The 25,538-nt window shown below is 37.7% G+C and overlaps 2 protein-coding genes across 2 annotated transcripts; one reads left to right on the forward strand and one right to left on the reverse strand.

The window, feature by feature from the left end:
• LOC124187130 (glutamine synthetase 2 cytoplasmic) lies at positions 1-22,202 on the forward strand. Its single transcript, XM_046579390.1, has 3 exons — positions 1-150; positions 18,584-18,774; positions 20,075-22,202. The coding sequence occupies exons 2-3, from the start codon at positions 18,591-18,593 to the stop codon at positions 20,998-21,000; spliced, it is 1,110 nt and encodes a 369-aa protein (XP_046435346.1). The 5' UTR covers positions 1-150; positions 18,584-18,590; the 3' UTR covers positions 21,001-22,202.
• LOC124187132 (prefoldin subunit 6) lies at positions 21,386-25,211 on the reverse strand. Its single transcript, XM_046579392.1, has 3 exons — positions 24,829-25,211; positions 24,551-24,746; positions 21,386-24,146 (listed from the first exon to the last, which is right to left on the reverse strand). Exons 1-3 carry the CDS (start codon positions 24,890-24,892, stop codon positions 24,026-24,028), a joined length of 381 nt encoding a protein of 126 aa, XP_046435348.1. The 5' UTR covers positions 24,893-25,211; the 3' UTR covers positions 21,386-24,025.
• Between the last annotated feature and the right edge of the window lie 327 nt (positions 25,212-25,538).

Raw genomic sequence — 25,538 nt, forward strand, 5'->3', positions numbered from 1 at the left:
TTGATGACCGTTCGGCGCGTGGGTGAAGAATAAGATTTTTGCTCAGTCGGTAATCGTCGCGCGTTGAGAAAAGACGGTCGCAGTTATCGGACGTCGTTTTGGACGGACAGAGAAAGAGCTTCCAGTTATATCAGAAGAATAAATCTTCAGGTAAGATAACCCAGGGATCGGAATTCCACTAACGAATCTCTGATTTAGGTTTACATTTACCGCGCGCGACTTTTCTTTTCTACCGTTTCGAACGATATTTGACCTGTCGATTTCACACTTCCCACTTTCATCAGCTTCAAGCCTTGACGGAAAGTTTCGACGGTCCTTTCACACCGTTAAGGGTATTACAACCCTCGTCACGACTCCTTCTTCTTTAAATATTTCCGCCCCCACGGTTTGCGATCGAAATGCCAAGTCGAATTTTGTATAGAAATAACCGATTTTCAATTAATAATAAACAAATGAAAATTTCCGCTTCGGAAAGAGGAAAATATAGTGGAAAATCTGAAGCGGTTTTTATTCAAGAGTTGGATGAAACAATTTCATCATTTAATAATTTTTTTTTGTTTTTTAATACTTTAAAAATGAAGGTTGTAACCGTCAGAAGTAGACGCTGTGTAACCAGGTGAAGTTTCGTACCGCAATTGGACCGCGAATTGGTGTAAAAAATTTTACGAAAATTTGTGAAACAGTTTTCCCGAACAATCTCTGACTCAAACTGCGGGCAATTTTGATTTCCACATCTCGATCTTGGCGGACGAATCGAAGGTTTGTTGTAGCGAGTAGCTATGGCAACCTGGATCGATTCCTCATTCACATCAGGGTTAGGCAAGTTAGAACGTGCGTCAAAAAGAATGGATGCGAGCTTTTCCCCTGAAAAACTATAGTACCCGATATTCAATTTACCGGTTTAAAGCTGTCCCAATTGATTCGAACCCATTAGTTATTGGCAGCAGTTTGAATTGAAACGACGTTGACTATTTCCAGCGGTACATTAATTCGGGCGCAGTTTTTTTTTTTCTCGCATCTGATTTTCCTGTGCTTCGCTTCATGATTCACCGATTCGTAGTAAACGTTGGAATCGATTTTCCAAGTCCATTTCTCACGAATACAATAAAACTGAAATTCCGTGTATATTACATAAAAAGTTGCGGTCACTCAGGGTCGATAAGTTTTCAAACCATCGTCGATTTGTCGAACAATCATTTCGGTTCGGTTTTTATCATCCAAGCCATCCATGTTCGTCCTCTTGGCACACTGCCTCATGGAACACGTGCTAGATGGTTTTATGTATACGTACAATATGTGCCCACCTTGTGTACGACACGCAAGCTACTCATGGCGAGGCACGCGGAAATACAACGGAACCGCCTCCCCCAGGCACAAACTATTCCACGTTCTAAACTTTACATCACCTACGACGCTACTCGGTAGGAAAATTATTTCCGTGGTGATTAAACGAGTTTTTTTCACTCCGTTTATACTACAGTTCTCCGTTTCATTGGCAGCTGGCGTGTTATTCACGTGCGGCACGGCTGATGAAGTGCAAAATTAGCAATTATCGACGTCATCGAAAGACTGAAAACGAAACAAAGAATAAAAAAATTACCATATACCGTAAAGGTTAATGCGTTAGCAAAGTTGATTCGTCGGTAAAAAAAATTTCATGGTCTACACGTTCTTCTCGATTCGTATGATCAGTTGGATCTGTTGGTCTTCCAAGTATGGTTATTATAGTTATGAAATGAGACCAGGAATCTCTCATTGTCAGTTCAGCACATGCATTCGACAGAGACGGTGTAAATATTTATGAGAACTTGGCACATGCTCGGGCCTTTGTCCAAGCTGCACTCGCTCAGCTTCGTTCTTTGTGCTGCAGGCATATTGCCTCGGGTTCTTATATATACTTGATGCATCCGTTGGTACAAAACTCTCTCGCGATGCGTTGGCACTGGTCTCGAATAAAAGAGCTTCATGGAATACACCCGAGACTAATAGATCCGACGACTGTAGCTGTGGTCGATGTTGTACCATGTTCAAAGACATCCATGTCCCGCATGGTGTATTAATTAAAGCTGAAACAAGACTGAAGTCAGTTGCGTTAACGTAACGAAACATCGTGAAACAAATCGTTTTACAATTTTCGAACGACTTTCAAGGAGTTGGCTTTTCAAAATGTGAACATTTACTTCTTTGTTACGATTCATTAGCTGAATGTCAGACAAGTCCTAAAGGTGTGAAGTAACGATTTTCCTAAACACGCATCGTTGAAGTAGGTAACGTCACTAACATCAACCTCGTATTAATTATTTGTCACATTCGCAATAAACGAAGAAAAATTGTCATTCTCGGTTAACTCGAAAGCATTTATGTAGACAATTTACTGACCGTTGAAAAGTAGCATACAATGAAGTTTGAACTTTATTAAACGGTCCTGAAACAAACGGTTCGAAATCGAATAAACCATTGAACCATCTTTCCGATGACAAGAATAATTGTGTGGTTGGTGGGAATCCAACGCAAGCAAACGTCCGACCTTCAGAAGTGAAATGATGTTTTGATCAGATATAATCAACAACCGTTTGAAACGAACATATATATTTTTGTTTTTCTGTCAATGTGTCAATGAATACCAAAGGAATCTAATGGACAGAGTAGCTGAAAGATAGTTTTTCGTTATTCAGGGCACGCGTTTTAGTAAAATTGCACACTCTACCTGATTAAGTACAACGCATACGTCTTTAAACCCGAGAGAGAATCATCGCAACTTTCTAATCGCAACAGAATCCCACGTTTCCTTCTCCATAACTAATTCTTTCTCCGTCTCTGTTATCGAATCGACTTTGTTCAGTTTTTGTTAAGTATATTCTCTCAAAAGACTTGTTACAAATTTTTTATACATTTCTTTTCCATCTCCAAACGAACTCGATCGACGAACAAATTTATGGATACAGTAACCTCACAGCTGAGAAATGTTATACAGACGACTTAGAATAGCCTCATTTACGATGATGCAATTAATTTTCCGAGTGGTTGGCTGATTTCCTGCCAGTCTCCCCCACGAGTCCGCACAGCCAACTATATACACGCCGTTACTCTGCCATAATGACGTAACCTTGCGTGGTTTACATTCTTGAATAAAGGTTCCTCTCACAATATACAACGATTTTTTATTTATTTATTTGTCTTTTTTTCGTCTCTCGCGTTTATCTTGATTTGATTTTTTCTTTTCTTCGTTTCCTTTTTACTGTTTGCTTAGTTAAATGCCGCTCTTGTATGTCTGCAGTCGCGATACTTCCCTGACATTTTTATGTTTTGTACATCCAATTGATAAGCGATTCTGCAAGAACACGTTCCATCGAGTTGATTGTCCTGAATAACAGCTTCTACTCCATTAATTACGATGAAAATTCACCACCTTTGAAGTTAATTTTCATTTCGTTGGATTTCAGTCATCCTTAACGGCCATTTAGCCAATTAGTGTCATGCATCATTGATAACGCACCTTTGTAGGTACGACGAACGCGTCACTGACTTGTCGAACTGTAATAAGTATCTACTCGTAAAAAAGTACCAATTATTTAACTAAACGCGACAAGATTTAATATTAAATCCTATGCAGCGAGCGTAAATATACAAATTTCTTCTTATAGCGTATGCGTACGGGTGTGTCGAATTTTCAAGGAAATGTGATAATACCTAATAACATGCGTGTGCGTGTACTGTGAAAATGATAAGCTTATCAACGCAATAATCTCGGACCGTGTCGAGAGCAGCTGTACATTTTTTCATAAACTGGACTGACAGTATCTACCTTGTGTCTTTTTTGTGTAGCATTGGAGGCACACATCTTTATATACCTGCCTATTAATGTAACGAATTGCCAAGCCTTAAATTGATACGCGGTCATCGAACGATTTCGAAAAATGGAAGATATTCATAATGCTTAAGAGGTTGACATTCATTGGGAAGTTTGAACGTAATTAAAAAAGCGTAAACGTACGTGTTCACGTTTTGAAAGGGGGAATTTCCACTGTGATTATGTTAAATGGCTTCTATTAACGTTTGGTATTAATCAAATGTGAAAATTTATCGAAGGTGTAATTACTTCCATTATGTGTTCATCGCAATAGTTCGGGGAATTATAATATAATAGTACTATAGTAGTCTCATACTAGTTATCATAGCCATTTGTGCTTGAGGGTTTATGAGCCGTAGAATAAACAGTATGATGGGTGGGGGTCAATGTTTGAAACGAACGATATATCGAAATTTCAAACATGCGAAAATAAAATAACGAAAGATGAATCGTCCGAAATCTCGATTCATCGGACATTTCAAATATTGATCCGTCCCAGTTTTTACCCCCGTCCAGTATGATAAATAACCGAAAACATTACCTCGGTCCAAATGTGAGTCTTGCAATACTTCCTCACGAAGATGATCACGTTGTAATTCAGCTTGGTAGAAGAAGGATCGATTAGCTTAAAAGTCGAAGCGATATTAGTAGCTGGTGTTTAATGTCCTAGTAAATACCTGTTTACAATTTAACCATGTCAAGTGGGTCAGATAAGCGTAAGAACCAGAGTTAGCGAAGGCATATTTAATACACCATGAAAGAAAATAAGCACTCCCGAGTTTCGATGGCAGTAGTACGAATGGATCCATTGCACGGCCATAATTGAAACGTCAATAATCTACACTTCGAGGTATTGCAAGTGAGATTTTACACACCAGAGATTCAAGTTTTAAGGGTGACGCCTTTGCTTGGGCTCGAATGAATCATAAACTCTCGGTAACTAACCGATAATAAATGCTTTGTCAACACGAGTGTGACACATTTTCGAAAGGCGTAGTGTTTGCTGGTTGGATTAGATAAACAGTCCTTGCTTTTAATTTAATCATTGTTTACCTCGGCTGTAGCTATTGGTCAAGGTTGGAAGATTTGTGCTCAGAATTCCGAGCTAATGACTTCCGAAGGATTTTCTAAAAATAAATGTTCCAGAAATTTTGTTTTCTTATTATCTCGAAAAGTGTTTACGTTATTTGCGTTGCGAATAGTGGTGCGGATTGTTTTAAAAAATACTGTTTGTTACGCATGGAATTGCCGATTCAGAGTGCAGTCTGAAGTCAATGTCTCGAAATTCCTTAGCTCTGAGGCTATTGACACGTTAAGACCCAATTGAATTGTGAATTTTTGGATAACTGAGACCTACTGCTAGAGGTTTAGACAGTACAAATTTATTTTTTGATACATTTAGACCTAAGGATCAAACAGCTACAATCAAAAAAGGTCAATAATTGGAACAGGGTCTGTAACTGGTACACTCACTTTATGATTCAGCTTGCGAACGTTCCCACATAATCACACCTGTTGCCTCTATTACCGAACATCTGATTGCACGTCATAACGACATTATGCAACGGCTTCGCCTGCCTACCGAACAATGAACACCATAGCTATTAGTAATTCGGGAAAATGGAAATTAATCGAATTAGCATCATTGGCTCACGGCTAAAAGTCGACAACTGATAATTGATGGAGAGGAAAAACCCATCTGGTATCAGAATGAAGTTTATATCAATGTAGAGTTTTCTTTGCTGCTTATAAGAAAAACAAAATATCTGTATAATGGGTTGATAAATTAACGGACCCTTTTTCGTGTATCTTAATTACCGTCACACAGCAATCAAATCGAGTCTCTACAGCCGATAAGAAGTACGTACGAAAATATCGTTTGCCTCCTGTTGGCCAATGGCGAGTAATATCTTCTCTTTCCGATAAACTTGTACAAAACATGACAATATCACTTCTCTTGACCTGAATAGCCTGTTTACAGTATCATAACAGTTATCATCAAGCTTTGAGTGTACGTGCGATTCCAACCTGCCAAGTGTTATTCCAATTAGGGTCAATGCAGTACCAGGAAATGAGAATGCCTACATCGGTATCCGTAGTACCTGTCGATCGGTTTCCGTGCATAGTGTAACACCAGCGATTTAATTCGTGCGAAAGAAATGTGAGACAAAAACAGACGTTACATACGCAAGTTAGCGGAGAAAAAGTCGGACCATTGATATAGGTAACAAGTATGTCTGATTTATTGGTCTGATCTTATCCGAAAAGTCGTGAGGTACTTGGAATTTCTAATTGGCATCCTTATCGACGTCGATGCGACAGCTTTTATCGCCATCGCTGATTTACTTGCCGAATCTTATCACGTTCTATCGATATATTGCTGTACAGTTTATAATAATTGACGCTGATTCTTATCGACACGTAAAAAGTAACCATAACGTTCATATCAAGCCATATAATACACGGCGTGTCGTACTTTTTGCCGGCTTTTTTGTACGTCTGACTGCGAAGTTGGGTTGTGTCATTTGTATACACACGACGTAGTCCATTGCAGTTGAAGGACTTTAATTACCAATGGTTCTTGAATTGCCTTCGGCAAGTGGGGCAACAAGGTTCTCGCATCATGCCGGACCAGCTGTTGCATCTCAAGATTTTCATAATTTATTTACAATATTGTATTCCTCGTTTTAAACATCGTGATCTGTCTTGTCGTCAGATACTCGTGTTAATAATTTGTAATATTGGATGAGTTTACAACTGAGAGTCGTTTGATTCGGACAGTGAAAATGTTTTACTGTACCTTATTTAATATCAACACACCGTGCGGTAGAATGTCGAAACTGGCACATGACGTAACGTGTCGTTGCAATATGGATGTTTTAATTGGGGATGATTACCGATAAATGCAGTCGTGCAAAATATTATCGCTGCTTGCATACTCGCAGTTGTATTTTTTATTTTACCTTGTATTCGACATTATGTTTCACCTTGAATCAGGTTTTTCGCTGTGTTATATTGTTTGAAAATAAAATCTAACAGCGATAAGTCTTCCGAACCTTTTATCGTCAGTGCCCGTTGCTTTCATCGATGGCACCAAGAATTAAGTAACTTTCTAATTACAACTTGGCGGAGTGTCAAGAAAATTCACAGGCATCCGAATGGGAACTTGACCCAATGTGAAATCACGCACGAAATGCGGTACAGCTGTTCTCGGTTCGAGATTCTACAGCCACCGACACTGGCCAGCGATAAAGTTCTTTTGTTGTTCTCAACACTTCGCATCGTTCCGTTAAACAGTCCAGAGGCCACAAACCCATTAACCAGAATCACATCGAAACGATGAAGTCAAGGGATGTTTGACCGAAGCAATTGAGGTGTCAGTATCATTCGAAATCATTTCGCCGTCGTCGCAATCACTTCGTAATCTCCGAAATCACACTGAAATCGGTAATATTAAAATAAAATTCTGTATCGGTGATTATGAAGGTAATCATTGGTAGTCATGAGAAATCATCTAGGATTACAGGAATCACTTTTTAATCTGAAGAAATCATATGAAATGTTGGAAATCATGAGAAATCACGCGAGCAATCACTTTGTAATCTCCGAAATCACACTGAAACCCGTAATATTAAAATAAAATTCTTTATTGGTAATTATCGAGGTAATCATTGGCAGTCATGAGAAATCACGTGAGCAATCACTTTGTAATCTCCGAAATGATACTGAAATCGGTAATATTAAAATCAACTTCTGTATTGGTAATTATCAAGGTAATGATCGGTAGTCGTGAGAAATCATTTATGATTACAGAAATCTCTTTACAATTTCAAGAAATCATGAGAAATTACGTGAGCAATCACTTTGTAATCTCCGAAATCACACTGAAATCGGTAATATTGAAATAAAATTATGTATCGGTAATCATCAAGGTAATCATTGGTGGTCATGAGAAATCATTTATGATTACACGAATTTCTTTACAATATTAAGAAATCATATGGAATATTATGAATCATGAGAAATCACGTGATCAAAGTAAAATTCATTTCTCAAGTAATCTCTTCCAATCACTCTATAAAGTGTATCACGCTGTCAATATTTACTCCGGTGAAACACCCCATGGATGAAGTTCTAGTTCGGGGAATTCGTACGATAACCCAATATCAAAGATGCGAATATCTATGCAGAGGAAAGTTTTGTTAATAGGAAATCGGTACTAACAGGCTCCACTTCGAATAAAAAGTTTCAGGTCTTAGTAATGTTTAGAAACACCTCATTATTCGTGTATTTGATTCATTTTTTTTTCTCTCTTCCAAAATTATACGGTTCGTTCGATTTTGACGGATAAAAAAGAAATTTACGTTAGTTTCTGTTTGAAACACGCAATTGGAAGTGTGTCATAACTTGTATAACGTACTAATGGTATATATATATATATATAGCAGGTATATACTGAAACGTATTATTCGACTAATATGTAACGTCCCTTTTACATATATACATCTATGTATATTTGAATGGTGGGCATGAGAAGTGTAAAGTTCTTCTTGACTTATTGTCATCAACACGCGATACTCTCACTAACCTCGTCCCTGTCTATTTATAGCGTTCGAAAATCATTATACTACACGATACGACGACATCTGTGCCGAGTGCATTGAACATTCGTTCAGACCACATGTATAGGGTCAAACTGCAAGATAACCACATTGCGAGATTTATCTAATCGAGAGTTGATTTGGCTGTATCGACGTTGTTGAATTTGATATCGTTTGCGATTCCACACCCAGCAGATATTTCATGTCAATGAGAAATCGTTGAAACAACCATCAGGCATATATCGGAGATGAAGTTATAGTTGGTGTAAAATTTTGCCGAGCGAAAATGAAATTATTATTGTTATACCAAGAAAAATCATGTCGTTATACGTTGAAGCTGATGATTTGAATCTTTTATTTTTTGGAATCGCGTGTTTTTTTTTTTGGGCACTTTGTTAATCAGTGCTCTTATCTGTATTGTTACGAAAAATGGAATTTGCGTCAGCAGAATTTCGAAGTATTTTTCATCACATCATATTTACAGTGTCAGTATATTGTGACATGTTTGTTTACGATATAGCTGATAGCCGACATATACGTACGCATATGGCTATATATACGTCAGCAGGCCGATAACACCAATTTTCATTCGTTATTACGGACTTCGGACGAAAGGCACGAAAACTTGTTTGATATGAGAAGGCATTGATTTTTTTCGACCTATCAAAGTTTAAAGATCATCTGCAAGACACGTAATTACTGACCTGGTTGAAGATATTGCCGAAAGGTGAAAATATCTCGGATGGAGACAACCGGTATTACACGGCTGGAAAGTTGACTGACTTCTGTTTAACCCTTTGTCTCAAAGTGGTAACTTTACTGACCACCTATATCAAAATGGCAGACCCAATATGGCGGACAACAATGTCAAATTCGATCTAATCCGGAGAAAAAACCCTTTCCAGGGGTTTTTCGGGTCGCTGATTATGAATCTGAAATCAGATTTTAACAAATCGGTATTGCATATCCAATCAGCGACCCCGAAAACCCCTGCGCAAAGTTTTTTTGACCATATTTAATCAAGTCTAAAATTTTCGTCCATCATACCAGATTCGCCATCTAGAATTTTCAAATTTTCAATTTTTTCGACCGGATTTTATTAAACTTGAAATTTTCGCTCACAATATTGGCTCGGCCATCTCGAATATTTAAGATCCGATTTCACATTCGTAATCAACGACCCCAAAAACCATAGAATACTATCTTCTTACAAAAGTTGACTCAGCACAATAATGCGTGACTCAAAGAGTTAAGACACATATATATGGAACAGTTTTGAAATACTCGAATACACGAACGACTTGAACCTGTGAAATGGTGCTTTTATCTTGCTGATTTTTTTTCTCTTTTCATACTGTTCGTCGTTGACGGTATTGCAAATTTGAAAGAGTAACGAAACTCTGAATAGGTCAAGGCATACATTGTACACCGAATTGAGAGCTGGTTATTCGTAATACATGTGTAGACGTGGTAGGTAAGTATCCTTGAGATGAAAAGGTAAATCAACTGGTATTGCGAGGGTTTCGAGCCGACCAAGCCTTGCCGGACTTCTTGATTATATTTCTTTTCTTTTCTCCTTTCGTCTGCCAGGAGATGACGGAAATTTACTAGAGAAGGTAAACGACCGCTGGCTCAATCTGTGTCGAGTTGAGTCGAACCAGACGGAATACTCGTACATCACATGTCTGGGAATAACATACTTTCGGATACATAATTATCACTGAGTTTTGGCACTAGCGATATCAAGTCTAAATGAGAAAACTGATCCCGTATATGTTGTATAAATTATAAATCACTTGTTTCACGATTAAAAGCACATGCCCGGTTTCCCTGTCAAGTTTATGTCACGCATCTTTTAAGAAGGTTGTAACGTTTGGTCAATTTGTGTTTTTTTTTATCCACGAACTTTCTGGAATCCGAGTAAACGATACCGTCTACTCAGAATTTTACACTCGTCTCGACATCGATATTGATGTTGATTTGACTCAAACTGAAGATAAAAAAGCAAAGAAACCGTTGATTCTTGAAGATCTTTTAGTCGTCACACTGATTGTTGTATCGAATGACTTGTATTTATCGATTTGAACCTTGGAGTAAAACTAATGCCGAGGGTGAGTTGAAGAGCGTTAGTTCGAGTTTCAAATTTAATATCTCGGCAAGAAAGCATCGTTGCGCTGATGTTAAAAATGGGATTTGAAGGGGATACCGTCATCTTCGATATGGTACCAGGGGACACCTAGATCACCATTATTACACAAGCTGCGTTGAATCGAGTTTAAAATTTTAATTAATGGATTTACAACGTCGTCTTTGGGGTGAAATAGTTACAGGAAAAATCGTAGAGAAAGTCGCAAAAACGAATTTTGAAGGGAAATTCGTAAGCTTGAAAACGCTCATCTTCAAAATTAATAAAAAAAAAAAAGATTGATCCTCCCGTCCCGTACAGTATTTTGAAGTTGAGCCGCATTTCGCATATTCGTCAATAATTGCTTCAAATTGGCACAACTTCGAGACGAACAGACGTAGATCAAAAGTTGATACCGTAATTTAAAGCAGACATTTCAAGCTTTAAAATGCATTTTTAATCATTAGTCTACCCACACTTTTCCCAAAGTTACGGCGTTTTGAAATAACCAGTTTTTTTTTTTTACACGAAAAACAAAAAACGAAAAAAAAGAAAAAAAAACGGCAGGTCAATTTTTGTGAGAAGTGTATCAACGATATTCAAAGAGCAACGGCCTAACGCTTCCAGAGCAATAGTGTACGTACAATGCATATCTAATCCTTATCTCCGCACGTGACGAGGCAAAAAGAGATAATGAAATTACTATGCGCAAAGTGCGTTGTAGTTGTAGTACATAGTATAGTAAAAAATCACGTTTTTGCCCCTCCACGTCATTAAAGGAACGGAGTAATGGTTGCAAAGGTTAAAATATATTAGCTGTTTGCTTCGCGTCTCACGATTTCATCACGTGATAATTGGCTGACGATAAAACATACGATACACATGTATACGTGTACATTGCATTTTGTGTACCAGGATATATAGCGTAGGCAGCTTTGCACTGGCTGCGTTTTTTTTTTTAATTTTATTTTGCTCCCTTGTCTGCGAGCCACGTTCTTTTCTATCACGTGAAAATTTCGGTCAAACTCGAGGACAGAAAGCAGACCTCTCGTAGATCGAGTGATTGACACAAGATAAAGTTGTGCTGCATGCACGTATTAATAATATAATTGCCTCTGTTTATTACAACTCCGTATCGCACCTTGTGCCTTGATATTACTGATTTGAATCGCCTCATTTCGGGATCGCAGCTCGCTTTCCGAGATCAACAAATCTGGATTTGATTAGTGACTCGGTTTTTTTAATGACAGTGAAGCTAATAGCACGGTATTTTTAACACGGACAATCTCGTTTACAATCATAGGTTGCGATTAAATGGGGTCAATTGTATTTTGAAAATTTACTGCTAAATACGAAAACCCTGTGTAGTCACACTGACGGTGCAATATATCAGCTTCAAGCAATCGCCAATTATCAATTATCGATTCATCGTTAAAATAATACAAACTTGTTGAGAGTGCTCTTGAATTGTAATCCCAAAATTTTGTTTCTCTAATAACTTGGATCTACAACTGAATCAATTTCCTATCTTCGTAATATCGTTGCTCTGAAATCCTTACCTAAAGTTATACAGATTCTCTGATAACCGTAAGAAGAAAGTTTGGAACGATAGTAAAATAACCCAGTTCTCCCATGAAGGTATAGTCTCACTTTTTTTTTCAAATTTCTAATACTTTAATGCACTTTTTATAAGCAGATAAACATTTTTTAGACTCTTGGGTGCCTAAGTCATGAAAATTTCAGACTAAATTTCGATAATGTATTTATTGCCATGTTTGTAACAAGCAATTAACGTGAAAAAACTGGTTTGTTTCAAAGAAAAAAAATCGTTTTTTTTTTTTGTCAAGTAGACAGCTGAGGCTCTGAATATTTTTTTCGTATTCTTCATACACAGTTTCATAACATATATTTTTTCAGAATTTTCGGTACGCTAGATTGAAGAAAAACGAGACGAATTAGAAAAATTCAAAAATTTATCATCGTTTTGAATTTTGTAATTTTGAGGTCAGAATCGTAATCTTCGACCCCAGAAACCTAAAAATCATCTGCGATGCTTCAAAATTTGTTTAGTAGAAAAATATGCTTCTCAAAGGGTCAAGCAAACCATTCATTATAGAAAGATTTTCCGCATTCCACTTTTGAAGTTGACCGATGCGACAGTAAAAAAACAGTACACGGGCATGCGAATAGACGTGTATTGGTCAACAGAGGAGGTATTGTGGTGAAAGAAAACACCATTATGAGGTGATATTTAAACTCCGGTATTTCCACGACGTATTGTTCGTATTATAAGTGGAGAAATTTTCCAATTACATGTTGAATATTTATCGTTCGTATACCGCAATTGACCGCAAACGTTCCAATCTATACCTTTACTTTAAGAGGAAACTCGTTATAAATAAATTTGTACAATTACAAATTAATGCAAGTAAAATTTATGACTCCTGTCTCATATTTCAATCCAATCAATAATTGCTACTCTTCGAAAGATTATAATTTTTCCAATTTTGCGGCTACGATTGCATATGAACTTATTTCTGATTTTAACTTGTGATGAAAGGTGTTGTCTCCCGAATTTTTATCTTACAATTTATTTTATTACGATCATTTATTTATTTGGTTCGTTACGAGAAGTCTTATTGATTTATATCGTAAGACAAATTGGTGATTTTTTTAAGATGTTTGCTTTTTAGTTATTGTAAATTCGTGAAATCTTTAGCCGGTTAAATCCTGGTCTTTAGTTATCTGGAAGACTTTTACTTTTAGATAAACTAAAGTTGACAGAATCTCTCTGATGAACTTTTACAACAGAGGTGGAACGACTTAAATCTAATAATGAATTCAAATCAACTTTTCCAGTGCACTTGACGATACCAGCGATATGAAATTCGTAAATAACTTTATTTATTATTCACAGAACGTCTCAATTCCTACAAAATCTCTTACCGAATGCCTTCTCCTCCCTTTTCACAACAATCCCGTGAAAAAAGCGTTGCTTATTAAACTTGATCTTATTTTCTATCAATAAAACATTTACAAATAACTCTAACTTAACTTAGTACTAATTTACAAACTATAAACCAATGAAAAAACTAACCTACTTTTTGCCGAACGTTTATAGCGAACAAATAACCAATTTGTGTCATTTTTGTGTGAAAAAATGACGTTCGATTAATGGAAAAAAACGTCCTGGGTGAAGCTGGTTCAAATTTTACACCCTGTAATGCTCGTTGGCTATACCTGTTCGAAGGGATATAGATGCTAAGGCCGTGATCAGATCGTGAGAATATATAGCGCCCTATAGTAAAACCATACCATGACCGTCGGTTTGTATAATACAAACCTGCACCGCAGCCGGTTTGATAATTCGTCTGGCCTCGCTGCAAAGAATTCTGTAGGAGTAACTCAACTGGAGCAGCTTTTACCGCGATTTTGTCACTTTTTGTTGCGTTTGCGAAACACAGAAGCGCTCAACAATTAATGTAAGCGAAAATACCGGGGTGGATATGCTTGTAAAAAGAAATTTATCTGAAATACTAATATCAACTTTTTCCGATCCATACTGTAACAAGACCCCGATAGCAGATTTTTGAATAATTTTTTTGATGGATGATATTTTAAAGAAATGTTCGTATTCTTAATTTTAATATGCTTAAATGTGGGCTGGACATAAGCCAGTTAGAATCTGGAGATCGATTTGTCGTATGGAAAACTTTCTCGGAATTCTTATTCTCGAATGAAATCGTATTTACGAACTTTTAATTCTGGTCAAACTATTCAAAGAAGTTGATTGACTAAAATCGACACTGATTAATAAATTTATTACGAAATAATCGTCCATTAAGTAATCGTATCATTACTATTTTCGTATTGAAAAATGAAGAAATGAAAAATGCTCGAATGTAAAATAAAAGCTTAGATATCGATGCTTTACTTCAAATTACTTCAAAATTGTTCAAAATTCGAACAAATTTTGATTATCTCTAGTATAGTTCGATTTCACTCTATGACAACTCGTTTTGTTCAAAATACCATTTTTCACAGTCACCGAAACACTTTTTTTTCAACGGTAGGATCAATTTTGTGATTTTTTTTTTATTATCACAATCGATATCGGTACTGTGATATCGTGAAATTGTATAGTCCAATCATTCCAGCATGATACATAAAAAAAAGTGTATAAGTACTTCGTGCAAAATGGTTTTCTGAATAAAACAAGCTGTCGTACCGAATCTACTAGAGGTTTTTTAACCACTTTGAAAGCATCGACATCTATAGCTTCTGTTTACAATTGCAGTATTTTCTATTTTTTCATTCGTAAAGACATTTGCATAGCTTACGAATCGAACGATTTGACACAAACTCAATATACTCTTACCTTGTGATAAGATTAATAAAAAGTATCATTTCTCCGTTAAACACAACCTCCTTAACCCAACGTTACTGGAGTTCAATCTCATTCGATCAGATCAGTTACATCGAATCAGAACAGGTCAAAAGTTGTTGATGCCAATCAACTTCATTCTGCCGGGTTTCATTGACTCATATATCGTATATTATTAAACTTGATTTGTTGTCTTCGACGCGAATTTTTAACGACCATTCATTCATTCGTTGGGTTACATGTAAGCCCAAGAATTATACCGATCGAACCTTGTCGAGTTCTACAAATATTTGTAAAGCGAAGACAGAAACGCCATTCGAAGGGCGGGAACAAAAGCCCATGGGAACCACAGGGCCAAATATAGGACACCCCGTTGACTATAGGGAGAGTTGAGGACGCAAGGTGGGGTGAAGTATATAAGGGAGGCCAGGCGGGAGTTGGCAGTACATTGCTTTCCACTGGAGAGCTTTCGCCGTTTTCAGCTTTTCTCTGTATAATCAGTGACGCAATAACTTTCTTCGCCCCCAAAGAAAGATCGCAGCTAATCATTGTGACGTGTTTAAAGATTAATCAGCCCTGTAAACAGCAAACCTGTGATATTAGCAACGTAGTTCGCGAGTCCATCTGCGCAAGGACTGGCATCCGTTTTGGGAATCAGAAGCCAACCGAGCTCGTTAATTCTACAAATTATAGAGCCATTTTATCATGACTACGGGGATATTAATTAAGATATGTCAGGCTGGTATTTTCCAGCGTGTGTCTGTAGGGTGCAAACCACCGTGGATTACACTCGCCAGATGCATAAGGTAAGATTGGGATATAAATATGAACTCTGATACTCTTCGGTAATTCAATCTTGGAGTTCCTGTATCAACTCTGTAATCAGTTGAGTCGTAAATTTTCGGAATCAGCGATGCCATTTCAGGTATTGATTATCTTATTGTTAGACTGCGCAGCTCTTCGGGAAATTAAACCAATGATCCGGTATTCGAAATTGAGTTCAATGTTTACCAAGAGCTTGTTCAAGCAGTCTGGCTTTTATATTTATTCGTAATATTGGACTTTGGCATAACATCGTTATCTTTGTGAATGAAGCGGCTTTTGAACCATCCATCGCCTCGTCAAATTTCCAAATCACGACTCGACTAGCTCTCCAATATTTCATGTCTTTGGTTTTTGGTCATCGTCAAAGCTTCCAAGCAATCTTGGCTCCCTATTCGCCCTGATGTACGTGAATTTACTACCACACAGTACACAGGCCTTGGTTGGTCGATACGAAATACGTATAATTCATTCTACGAGCACTCACGATACTCACAATAACAATGTCAGTGATTAACGCACGTAACCTTTACCGACACGATATACGTATATGTGCAGGTATATATACCCAAGTGTGTTGGTTAAACAAGCACAATATACGGTTGACCAAAGGTCACAGCTGATAACAATCGCTGAATATTGCCAGATTGACATGCGTGAGTGTACAACAATCCGGATTAAGTGTCACAATAGCAGTAGCTGTGAAATTCTACCAAACGATCGCATTAAAGATAAGATAAGATAAGATACTCATATACGATGGACCTAAACTCAGATTTACGAACGTTCCTTCTTACTTATTTCCTTCGATATTTGTTTCGTTTTGAAATTTCGAACGGTTATTTTTCTACTTACATTTATGCACCAAGGCAAAGGTTTGGAAAATCCATTTACTACTATCGAAAAGAGACCGAATCAGAAATATTTATTACAGTTTTGGTTTTGTCAATCATGCGTACAGCCTGCCGGCATCTTCTGTTTTAAAAACATTTTTAATCATACTATAACCTTGTCACAGAGTATTTCTGGAAACTGTTTTTACCCATAAACGTTCAATCTTATCGTATCGTGCCTTATAATTTCAGAGCATAGCTTGCATTGGCCTATATAAATCTTATCGATATGAGGCATATAAGCACAATAAGCTCTTAAGTATTACCGTACATGATGGGTCATTAACTGGCATACGATTTTTCGTAATCACGAAGCTGATATTGCGTAACGCTCGACAAGGAACTGATACATTAAACACATTATACAGCGTGTATAGTAATTTCTTTTGTTGAAGTGAATTAACACTCTATTTTTTTTTTTCTGTGTCCCTATTTCACTCTCCAAGTTTGAAACACTTCGTCAATTGAGAGAGACGAAGCTTAGAAAGCGTAAACCATGACTTGACGGCAAGAGGGTTTATGTAAATGCGTTGTGTAGTGTCAGTAATATGCGTGCACCGTAGCTCACTGCTCATGTGCAGCTTGCGTGGGCGTCAATATTCCAGACTCAAAACAGCATTATTAAATATACACGATTAGTTGCAGGTGATTCACACAGTTCGTTTCTAGCAATTGGTAGGTTACAGCCACAAGCTTGATATCCGGTGCGAAGAAATCTTGGAAGTTATGGGCGAAGTGTTTTAGAACGAATTCTCCAACTCCTTCACCAGTATAGCTTTGATGCTAAAAATAGGCCCAATTTTCCCCACTAATTTCAGCCTGAATGGTACCCTACAAGAGTACAAGTATAGTGTAAGGGGTGAAGTAATTCATTCGCTCGATGAATCTTTCTTGGAAAATAAAAAGTGAGGAATTGGGCAAGACAATCGATATGGTCAATTCAATCCACGCTTCATGCAAGGGGTTTGAAAGATTGACACATGCAGGGTATCAAATTGTAGACAAGGAAAATCACAGTGTAAAAAAATGGGATAGAAAATTCTTTAGCGCGATGAAAACGAAAATAAGAAAAAGAAAAAGATTACGTTTAGTTTGTGAGCCGTAACTGAAAGACCCTCAATTTTCAAGCAAGTGTAGAAAATCTCCTTTCTAGCTGTGAGAATAGAGATGGTTCACAGGAATTATCATTGTAGTAACGTCGATAGTTTACGGCTTTCCGTTATTCACCAGCTGAACAACGACGATTCTTATCTTACTGATTTTTTCCCCAGACGACGATATTCCGAAATTTAGATTTCGCATTAAGAAAATCGCCGCTATCGATCGCTCTTTGCTCCAAGTCTGAAATCGTTCGACGACATTCCTTCTTCACATCCCTTATCACGTTGTGGACGCAACGAATTAAATAATCGCATTTGTTCGACGATTTTCTTCATTTGTATATAATATAATGTAGAGTATCCGAGTTTCGTGAATGCGAGTGTCAATGAAAGTCTGTTAAAGCACCTTGACTGTAACAGCGTGATCATAATCATTACTCACGAAGGTGATCGTCTGGTATTCTCGTAGCTGTGTATAATCACAGAAGCAATACATATATCAATGTTCCGAAAATGCAAACACTGCTCTGATCAGACTTTGAACAGCTGTTAGGCAAACTCAAAGTTAGCTTGTCTCCGTCGTAAGTTTAATGGTCTCTTATCATCGTCTTACGCATGGATTGATGAAGTGTTTTTACCCTACTTTGTCTGTTGACACTTGTCTTTTGTCAAGTACGAGGACAAAGAGGTTCCGCTTTTTTCATTCCGCTGTGTTTAGCTATTAACACGCTGTGAGCCTTGATCAGACATTATACATCGACGAAAAAATTCTACGTGATATTAACTTGTACTTTAAACGTTGTTTCAGCACCACGATGTCGCGAGCAGTGTTGAGGGATTCGCCCAACGCTGGGATCGATAAGACCCTCCTGAATCGGTACCTGGACCTTCCCATGCCTGAGAACACAATCCAGGCAAAGTACATCTGGATCGATGGTACCGGCGAGGGACTACGAAGCAAGACTCGCACCGTCGATTTTATCCCGAAGGACCCCAAGGGTTGGTTGAAACACTTTGAATATCAGGATAATCACATCCAACGACGGTTTACCAAGTCACGCGACACTCGCTGGTTGTCCACTCGATGAATTATCCTGGAAGAAATGATACATGTACACGTACCAGGAACTGTGCCATTCATTAGTCAGAGTAGAATCCTAGAGGTCATTAATCATTCTCTCCTTCAATCGTACATATACGCCTAATAACTTTAAAACTATGAAATTTTGTTAAAAGAACCCTGACAGCACGCAATACGATCAGAAAACTTTGAAAATTATTGAGATTTTGAATTTTCGCTTGGATGTTTTCTAATTACGACAAGTCAGGTTACGGTCAACTTTTACATTGTTGACTGTAAATTGACAATCTAGCGGGGATTGGTAAACGTATCTTTCACATGTGGACAACCATTGGCGTTTTAAATACGCTATAATTTTTTATTTCACTGGAGGTGGACGCTTAATTGAGAAAAAGAGAGCAGCGAATGCTTTATACACAGTCACTTTTACATTGTTATCACATAGAGTAATACATTTTATCTTAATTGCGTGGATTCGTATAGTACCCATGTATAAAAATTGTTTGCAATATGTGCATAAATTACGTTCATACGCTTATCAATATCTTACATCTCGTATTTGGATGCTGGAAGCCTTTTTATAAGAGAAAGTCTCCAGAGGTTTCGGGAATATATTTATACCAAGGCCAAGTCCTTACGTAATTATGCAAAATAAAGCGTGCTACAAATTTTAATGATATGGAGTAGAAAAACAAAACAATAACCATACCTTTCTCGAATCATGAAGTAATCACTGTAATGAAATTGTATACTACGGCATGATATATTAACCGACAATTTAAAGAATTGTTCATTACGGATTACCGATGCAAATTAGTGACCTTATACATGTAATGATTATTTTGAGAATCTCCACATACCTTGCTGTCCACTGTCGTGATGACAAGTATTGGATAATGTCCTCATGACGTCAGAACCTGATTATCGGCGTCATTTTATCACCACATAACCTAAGTTTTTAATTTTAATGGAAACAAATCGTACTTCTTGGAGTTTCAAATCACTCATGTCATGTAAATTAATTAACCAACATCAATAATACATCTGTTCTACCATCCACACGTGAAAAACACGTCGATCAACGCTCAGCTGTCAGTCTGATTGCATTACTTTAATTTGTTTTCCACCAGATGACGCATTGAAAAGTGACAATGCCAGTATTCAGAAAAGATGCAACCTAGTTAACGAAGCTCATACCATACGTTTGTTCATTTGCAGAGTTGCCAATTTGGACGTACGACGGTAGTTCAACGTACCAAGCGGACGGTGCCAACAGTGACATTTACCTGACCCCGGTGGCGATCTATCGCGACCCCTTCCGAAGAGGCGACAACAAGCTGGTCCTCTGCGAGACTTACAAGCCGGACAAGACACCGACGGAAAGTAACAAGCGGTTCGCCGCCATGCAGTCGATGGAAGCCGTGAAGGATCAGGAGCCGTGGTTCGGTATCGAGCAGGAGTACACCTTCCTCGACTTCGACAACAGGCCGTTGGGCTGGCCGAAGAACGGTTACCCCGGACCCCAGGGACCGTACTACTGCGGTGTCGGTGCGGACCGAGTGATCGGACGGGAAATCGTCGAGGCTCATTACAGAGCGTGTCTTTACGCCGGGGTGAAGATCGCCGGAACAAACGCCGAGGTGATGCCCTCGCAGTGGGAGTTCCAGGTCGGTCCCTGCGTCGGGATATCGGGGGGAGACGACCTTTGGATGGCGCGGTTCATCCTCCACCGCATCGCCGAGGAGTACGGCGTGATCGCGACCCTCGACCCGAAACCCGTCGATGGAGCGTGGAACGGCGCTGGTGCCCACACTAATTTCTCGACGAAGACGATGCGCGCCGATGGCGGAATCGCCGAGATCGAGAGGGCCATCGACCGCCTCAGCAAGAAGCACCTCAGGCACATCCAGGCCTACGATCCACGCGGAGGAAAGGACAACGAGCGCCGTTTAACCGGAAAGTGCGAGACCAGCAGTATCCACGACTTCAGCGCCGGCGTCGCGAACAGGAACGTCAGTATTCGTATACCTCGCGGCGTCGCCGAGGACAAGAAGGGGTACTTGGAGGACAGGAGGCCCAGTAGTAACTGTGATCCTTATTCCGTCATCGACGCCCTTGTTCGCACTTGCGTTCTAAACGAGTAATCGGACTTGGTGTAGAAATTGTACAATACGGGGGGGGGGGGGGGGGGGGGGTTCGACGATTCATCATTGGGAATGGAAATGTAGCGTTCTGACATCTGGTGGCGAAAAAATACGTTAACCTAATTTCGGGGCCCGTATTTAATTTTTAATGAGCACTTTTATCGTATTTTTTACATGTTATCGGCTGTATGTGAAAAAACTAAAGCCTCGCAAATTGCATCAAATTGTCTGTATATGTTTTCTATTCGCATAATTGACATACAATATTTTGCCGGCAGTTCGGTTCTCGTCGCCATATTGCTTTATAGCTACACCTCCACGTTCGTTCCCGGAATAATCATAGAAAGCCAGTTGAAGTTTACATGAATAATTTTTCGTTAATTCGTTTCACATCCTCTAGCATCTGTCTTAGAGAAGGGTTATGAACTAATCAAGAGGAATTAATATCACTATTTTATAGATCTTTGACCAGCAGGATTGACGGGGTTATTTTTATTGCGTCCATATCGTAACGTAGTTCAACTGTCTTGGCTGAGGTCCATTCGCCTGAAGAATCTTTGAACTGCGCATATCAATTGACGCGTAGGGCTTGAAGTAAAATGCTAAAGTGAAAGTCAGCAGTTGTGCCCACGTCCAACTTACGTGACCATGAAATACACGAACCTGGCGTCAGACACGCGTGTAATACCCTTACATAATTCACAAATTTGAGTCAATATTGAATATAGGATATGTGTATACAATAATAAGACGCGTTGATACTAACAAAAGAGTTAATTACGCCCAACTAACGTTAACGTGAAATCCTATTAAACCTCTCGGCCGCGCACGCGAAATGTAAGAATATAGATAATAAAAATTGATAATACAATGTATATGCGCCAGCGCACCAGCGTCATACAATTGGCAACAATAATATTCTATTTTAATATGATATTGAGATATTATGTATAATTATGTACGTAATCGTTGTAATATGTATATTATATTATAATATATTATATATACTTTCCTATTTGTATAAACATATTTTCTATATCAACGTTGTAGATACGAATCATTATACTATTATTATATTATAAATATTATATACACGATAAAGATAATAATTACTATGTTTAGGAGGAGGTTCGCGCTACCGACTGGGGCCGGATACCCGCTTGTTATGTTATCTATTAAACAAATATATGAGCAAAAAAGAACGGTGCTCGGATCTGTAATTCATTTCGAAACCCAGTAATTCGTTTACTCGCCTGTCCTCCCATTCAAATTTTAAATCATAAGAAATTCGAGACCTCACGTTATATATTATAACAACGAAACTTGACTGCTTATAAATACTGCGTCGGCTTATTATTTATCGATAACGATGTATATTCAATAGGGCAAGACTTGAAAGCTTGTTTGACCATTCAAATTTCGAATGGAATAGAAAATGAAAAGAACTTACGAGGAAACGAATGAAGTTAAGAGTTGTCGTGGGCGTCGGATTAGCCGGAAACTGATCCTATCAAATCCATAGTAAAAAATGTTACGAACATAGTTTTTCTACCGGAGATATATCCAAACTTTAAACACCTCGCACTTGATAGTTATGAATAACAATGCGGTCAGTTTATTGCGTCCTCGTATTCCCTCATCTTAATCAGATTTTGGTTCGCAAAGAAATTAGTACACTACGGGATAATATTACATGTTTGTTTATTTTACTAATAGCATATTTTTATTTGACGAAGCCTATATAACTGCTTTTTTTTGCTAAAAATTTGATCCCAAAATATGAATCGCCGATAGTCGTTGGGTAAAATTTACTTTTATCAACAATTCTAAGTGAAAAAAATTGTTTCAGTAATTATACCAATGCCGTCAAGGTCTTATGACAAATATTTGCATTTGTTTAGTATTCTTACCTATACGGTAGAATTCAGATATGTAAAAATTCAAATGATTCCGTGATGTTTACTAGTATAGATTAATCGGGAAATATATGATTCCGCGTAATAGAATATTCAAATTATCTGCCGACATATTTCGATTATAAATGCTGGTAAACAAACGTACCTTCCCGTACAACTTGATTCTTATTCGAAAAACTACGCAACTCTTTTACTGCGTTATACGATACGTCTGCAGTGACTTAATTGGTAAACAGGATGATCTATTTACAAGTTTCAATTCTATATGTTGTTGACAGAGAACTTATATAAGACTCTTGTAAACGTGTGAATGCGATCTTAACAATCATTAGAATGCCCGTTGTTTTACCAGTAGATAATAAATCCTTCATATTGCAAATATTCAGCGAAAAAATTATTTCGCTCTATTTATCGAGGGTATTGAATACTAAACGTTTATAAACTACCACTACGAAGAAATACAAACGGATCAACAATAAGTAGACCTTATTGTGGGTTACGCTTTTTGAACGTGTAGGATTTTTGAATGAAATTTTCCAACGAATTAAAAGAGATTGGCCAGTTTCGCATTCTGAACAATGACTTTTATACAGCACAATTTACGAATATCAATACGAAAGTCGAACTCTGTTAATGGAAGTATTTAAATTTCATGAAATAAGAAGAACCACAAACAATCTTTTTTCGCACAGAAATAGAAGCAAAAACTAGTTACTTCTATAGTTTTTAATTGAGTTATTTAGTTTTTATATATAGTTTTCATATATTTATAATATTTCAATTTTGAAACATTCCTTTCAACATCTTCAAGATTAGATTATTAAATAGAGGCAATGGTAACTTTTTGATCTACTGTTAATTATTTTTCCAAGGGATCTATGATTTTGTAATGTTCAAAAGTATATTCTTTATTGAGGTTTTAAACGAGGTCAGTAAATTAAATTTAGATCTAATTATGTATTAGGTAATTAATGTATTTAATGAAAAATATGAATGAGAATTATAACGTTCACATTAGGGACTTCAGATGACAAGATAATCTCAAAGCGTACACAGCAGTAGTGAATTATTTAGTAGATTATTAACAATTATGTATTTTCCGATCGTTTTTAGGCCTTCATAGCTGCCTTCAATTGAGCCTGTTGAAAGGATTGTTGAAGTTTAGCCAATGCCTCGCGGTGAGTATCCTGCTTTTTGTCCAGGTTTGCTATCAAATCTTCAGTGCGTTTTCTGAAAACAATATTAAACATTCTTCGATTGGCAAGTCTTATTACTATACCTATGTATCTGTAATTCTGTGAAAGTATCAGCTTTCCAATCAAATTGACAGAATTACGATTGTTCGGCACTATGCCTTCTTTAAGTCAACGTTGGCACCTTTGGCTGCTAGTTTCAGCTTTACGTGAATCTTGAAACACTCGCAAACTTCAAATGTATTTGACCGATAATCAACACTTGGAAGAAATCAAACATCGCTGAATGAAGGTGACTTCATGTATTCAATTAGCATTCGTAACGAAGGTAGTAAGGATCTTGTATATGGCCTTTGGTTGCAAAGTATTCATACTCTGGTTTTGCCTAATGTTGTACTGAAGTTTAAAATTTTTATTAGAAATATCTTAGGCGATACTTACAATTCGGCCGAAATGTACTCCATTCTTTTGACAACATTTTGCTTTGCCTCTTCCAAGTCCTGCTTGACCAGCACCGGACCAATTAACTTAAAAACTTCGTTCCCTGATTTTAAAAGATCTAACTCTTGTTTTACAGCGGTATTTTCATTTAACTGTCCATCGAGTTGCTGCCGTTGTAGAAGAGCCTTGTGGTAATCTGATATCGAGAAATATTTCTAACGAATTAATGAGTCGAGAGAAAATCAATCCAGTGTTTTAATGGAAAGAGTTGATCTTACCTTTTTGAACAATTTTAAATTTATCAAGTTCAGCTTGAAGTTTCTTTTGAATCTCATCAACCATTTTAATTAAGTAATGTAGATATTACCTTGTGAAATTAAATCAAGAATTGCGATAACGCGATGGTCAATTATTTATTTCTGTAATACCCTAATTTCCACAACTTAGCAGGATTCTATAAATGTTAGGTTAGGTCGAAACATCACGCAATTCCGGAAACCGAAGCAACTTATTGTAGGTGGAAAAGTCGATTGCTATATCAAAAATCTAGTGAAACTGTGAGTGGAACTGAAACAGAGCATGTTAACAATCTAGTGAAGCAAGAAAGACAATAAGGTATGAGTCACAGTAATATTCGCAGGCTGTACAACCGAATGTAATTTTCCTAGTTCATCGGCCTGTGACGTTGCAGTAGCACTCCCCGACAATTCCAGAAGTTTGACACTAGATCCAAGGAGCTTTTCTTACATCATTTTCCGACACGAATCAACACCACTGATAGCGTTTTCCACTGGTTGCACTGAGTGTGAACTGAGAGCGCACTAGCGGTAGACTCGTATTTCCAGTGTGTTCCACTAGCAGCTCGGGTGCGTGAATTTGGCACTGAGTGCGTAAAATATTGCCCTGAGTCGGTGTCAAAGCAGTGCAATTATGGCTGCCGATCGTGAAAGAGTCTAAGTAGATGCTGTGACAGCAATTCTTTTATTAG

Source organism: Neodiprion fabricii, chromosome 7 (assembly GCF_021155785.1).
Source record: "Neodiprion fabricii isolate iyNeoFabr1 chromosome 7, iyNeoFabr1.1, whole genome shotgun sequence".
NCBI lineage: Eukaryota > Metazoa > Arthropoda > Insecta > Hymenoptera > Diprionidae > Neodiprion > Neodiprion fabricii.

Coding starts and splice junctions, on each gene's coding strand:
- LOC124187130 (XM_046579390.1), top strand. CDS start 18,591: ATGTCGCGAGCAGTGTTGAGGGATTCGCCCAACGCTGGGATCGATAAG. Junction 18,775..20,074: donor TATCCCGAAGGACCCCAAGG/GTTGGTTGAAAC, acceptor GTTCATTTGCAG/AGTTGCCAATTTGGACGTAC.
- LOC124187132 (XM_046579392.1), bottom strand. CDS start 24,892: ATGGTTGATGAGATTCAAAAGAAACTTCAAGCTGAACTTGATAAATTT. Junction 24,747..24,828: donor ATTTAAAATTGTTCAAAAAG/GTAAGATCAACT, acceptor TCTCGATATCAG/ATTACCACAAGGCTCTTCTA. Junction 24,147..24,550: donor GAGTACATTTCGGCCGAATT/GTAAGTATCGCC, acceptor TATTGTTTTCAG/AAAACGCACTGAAGATTTGA.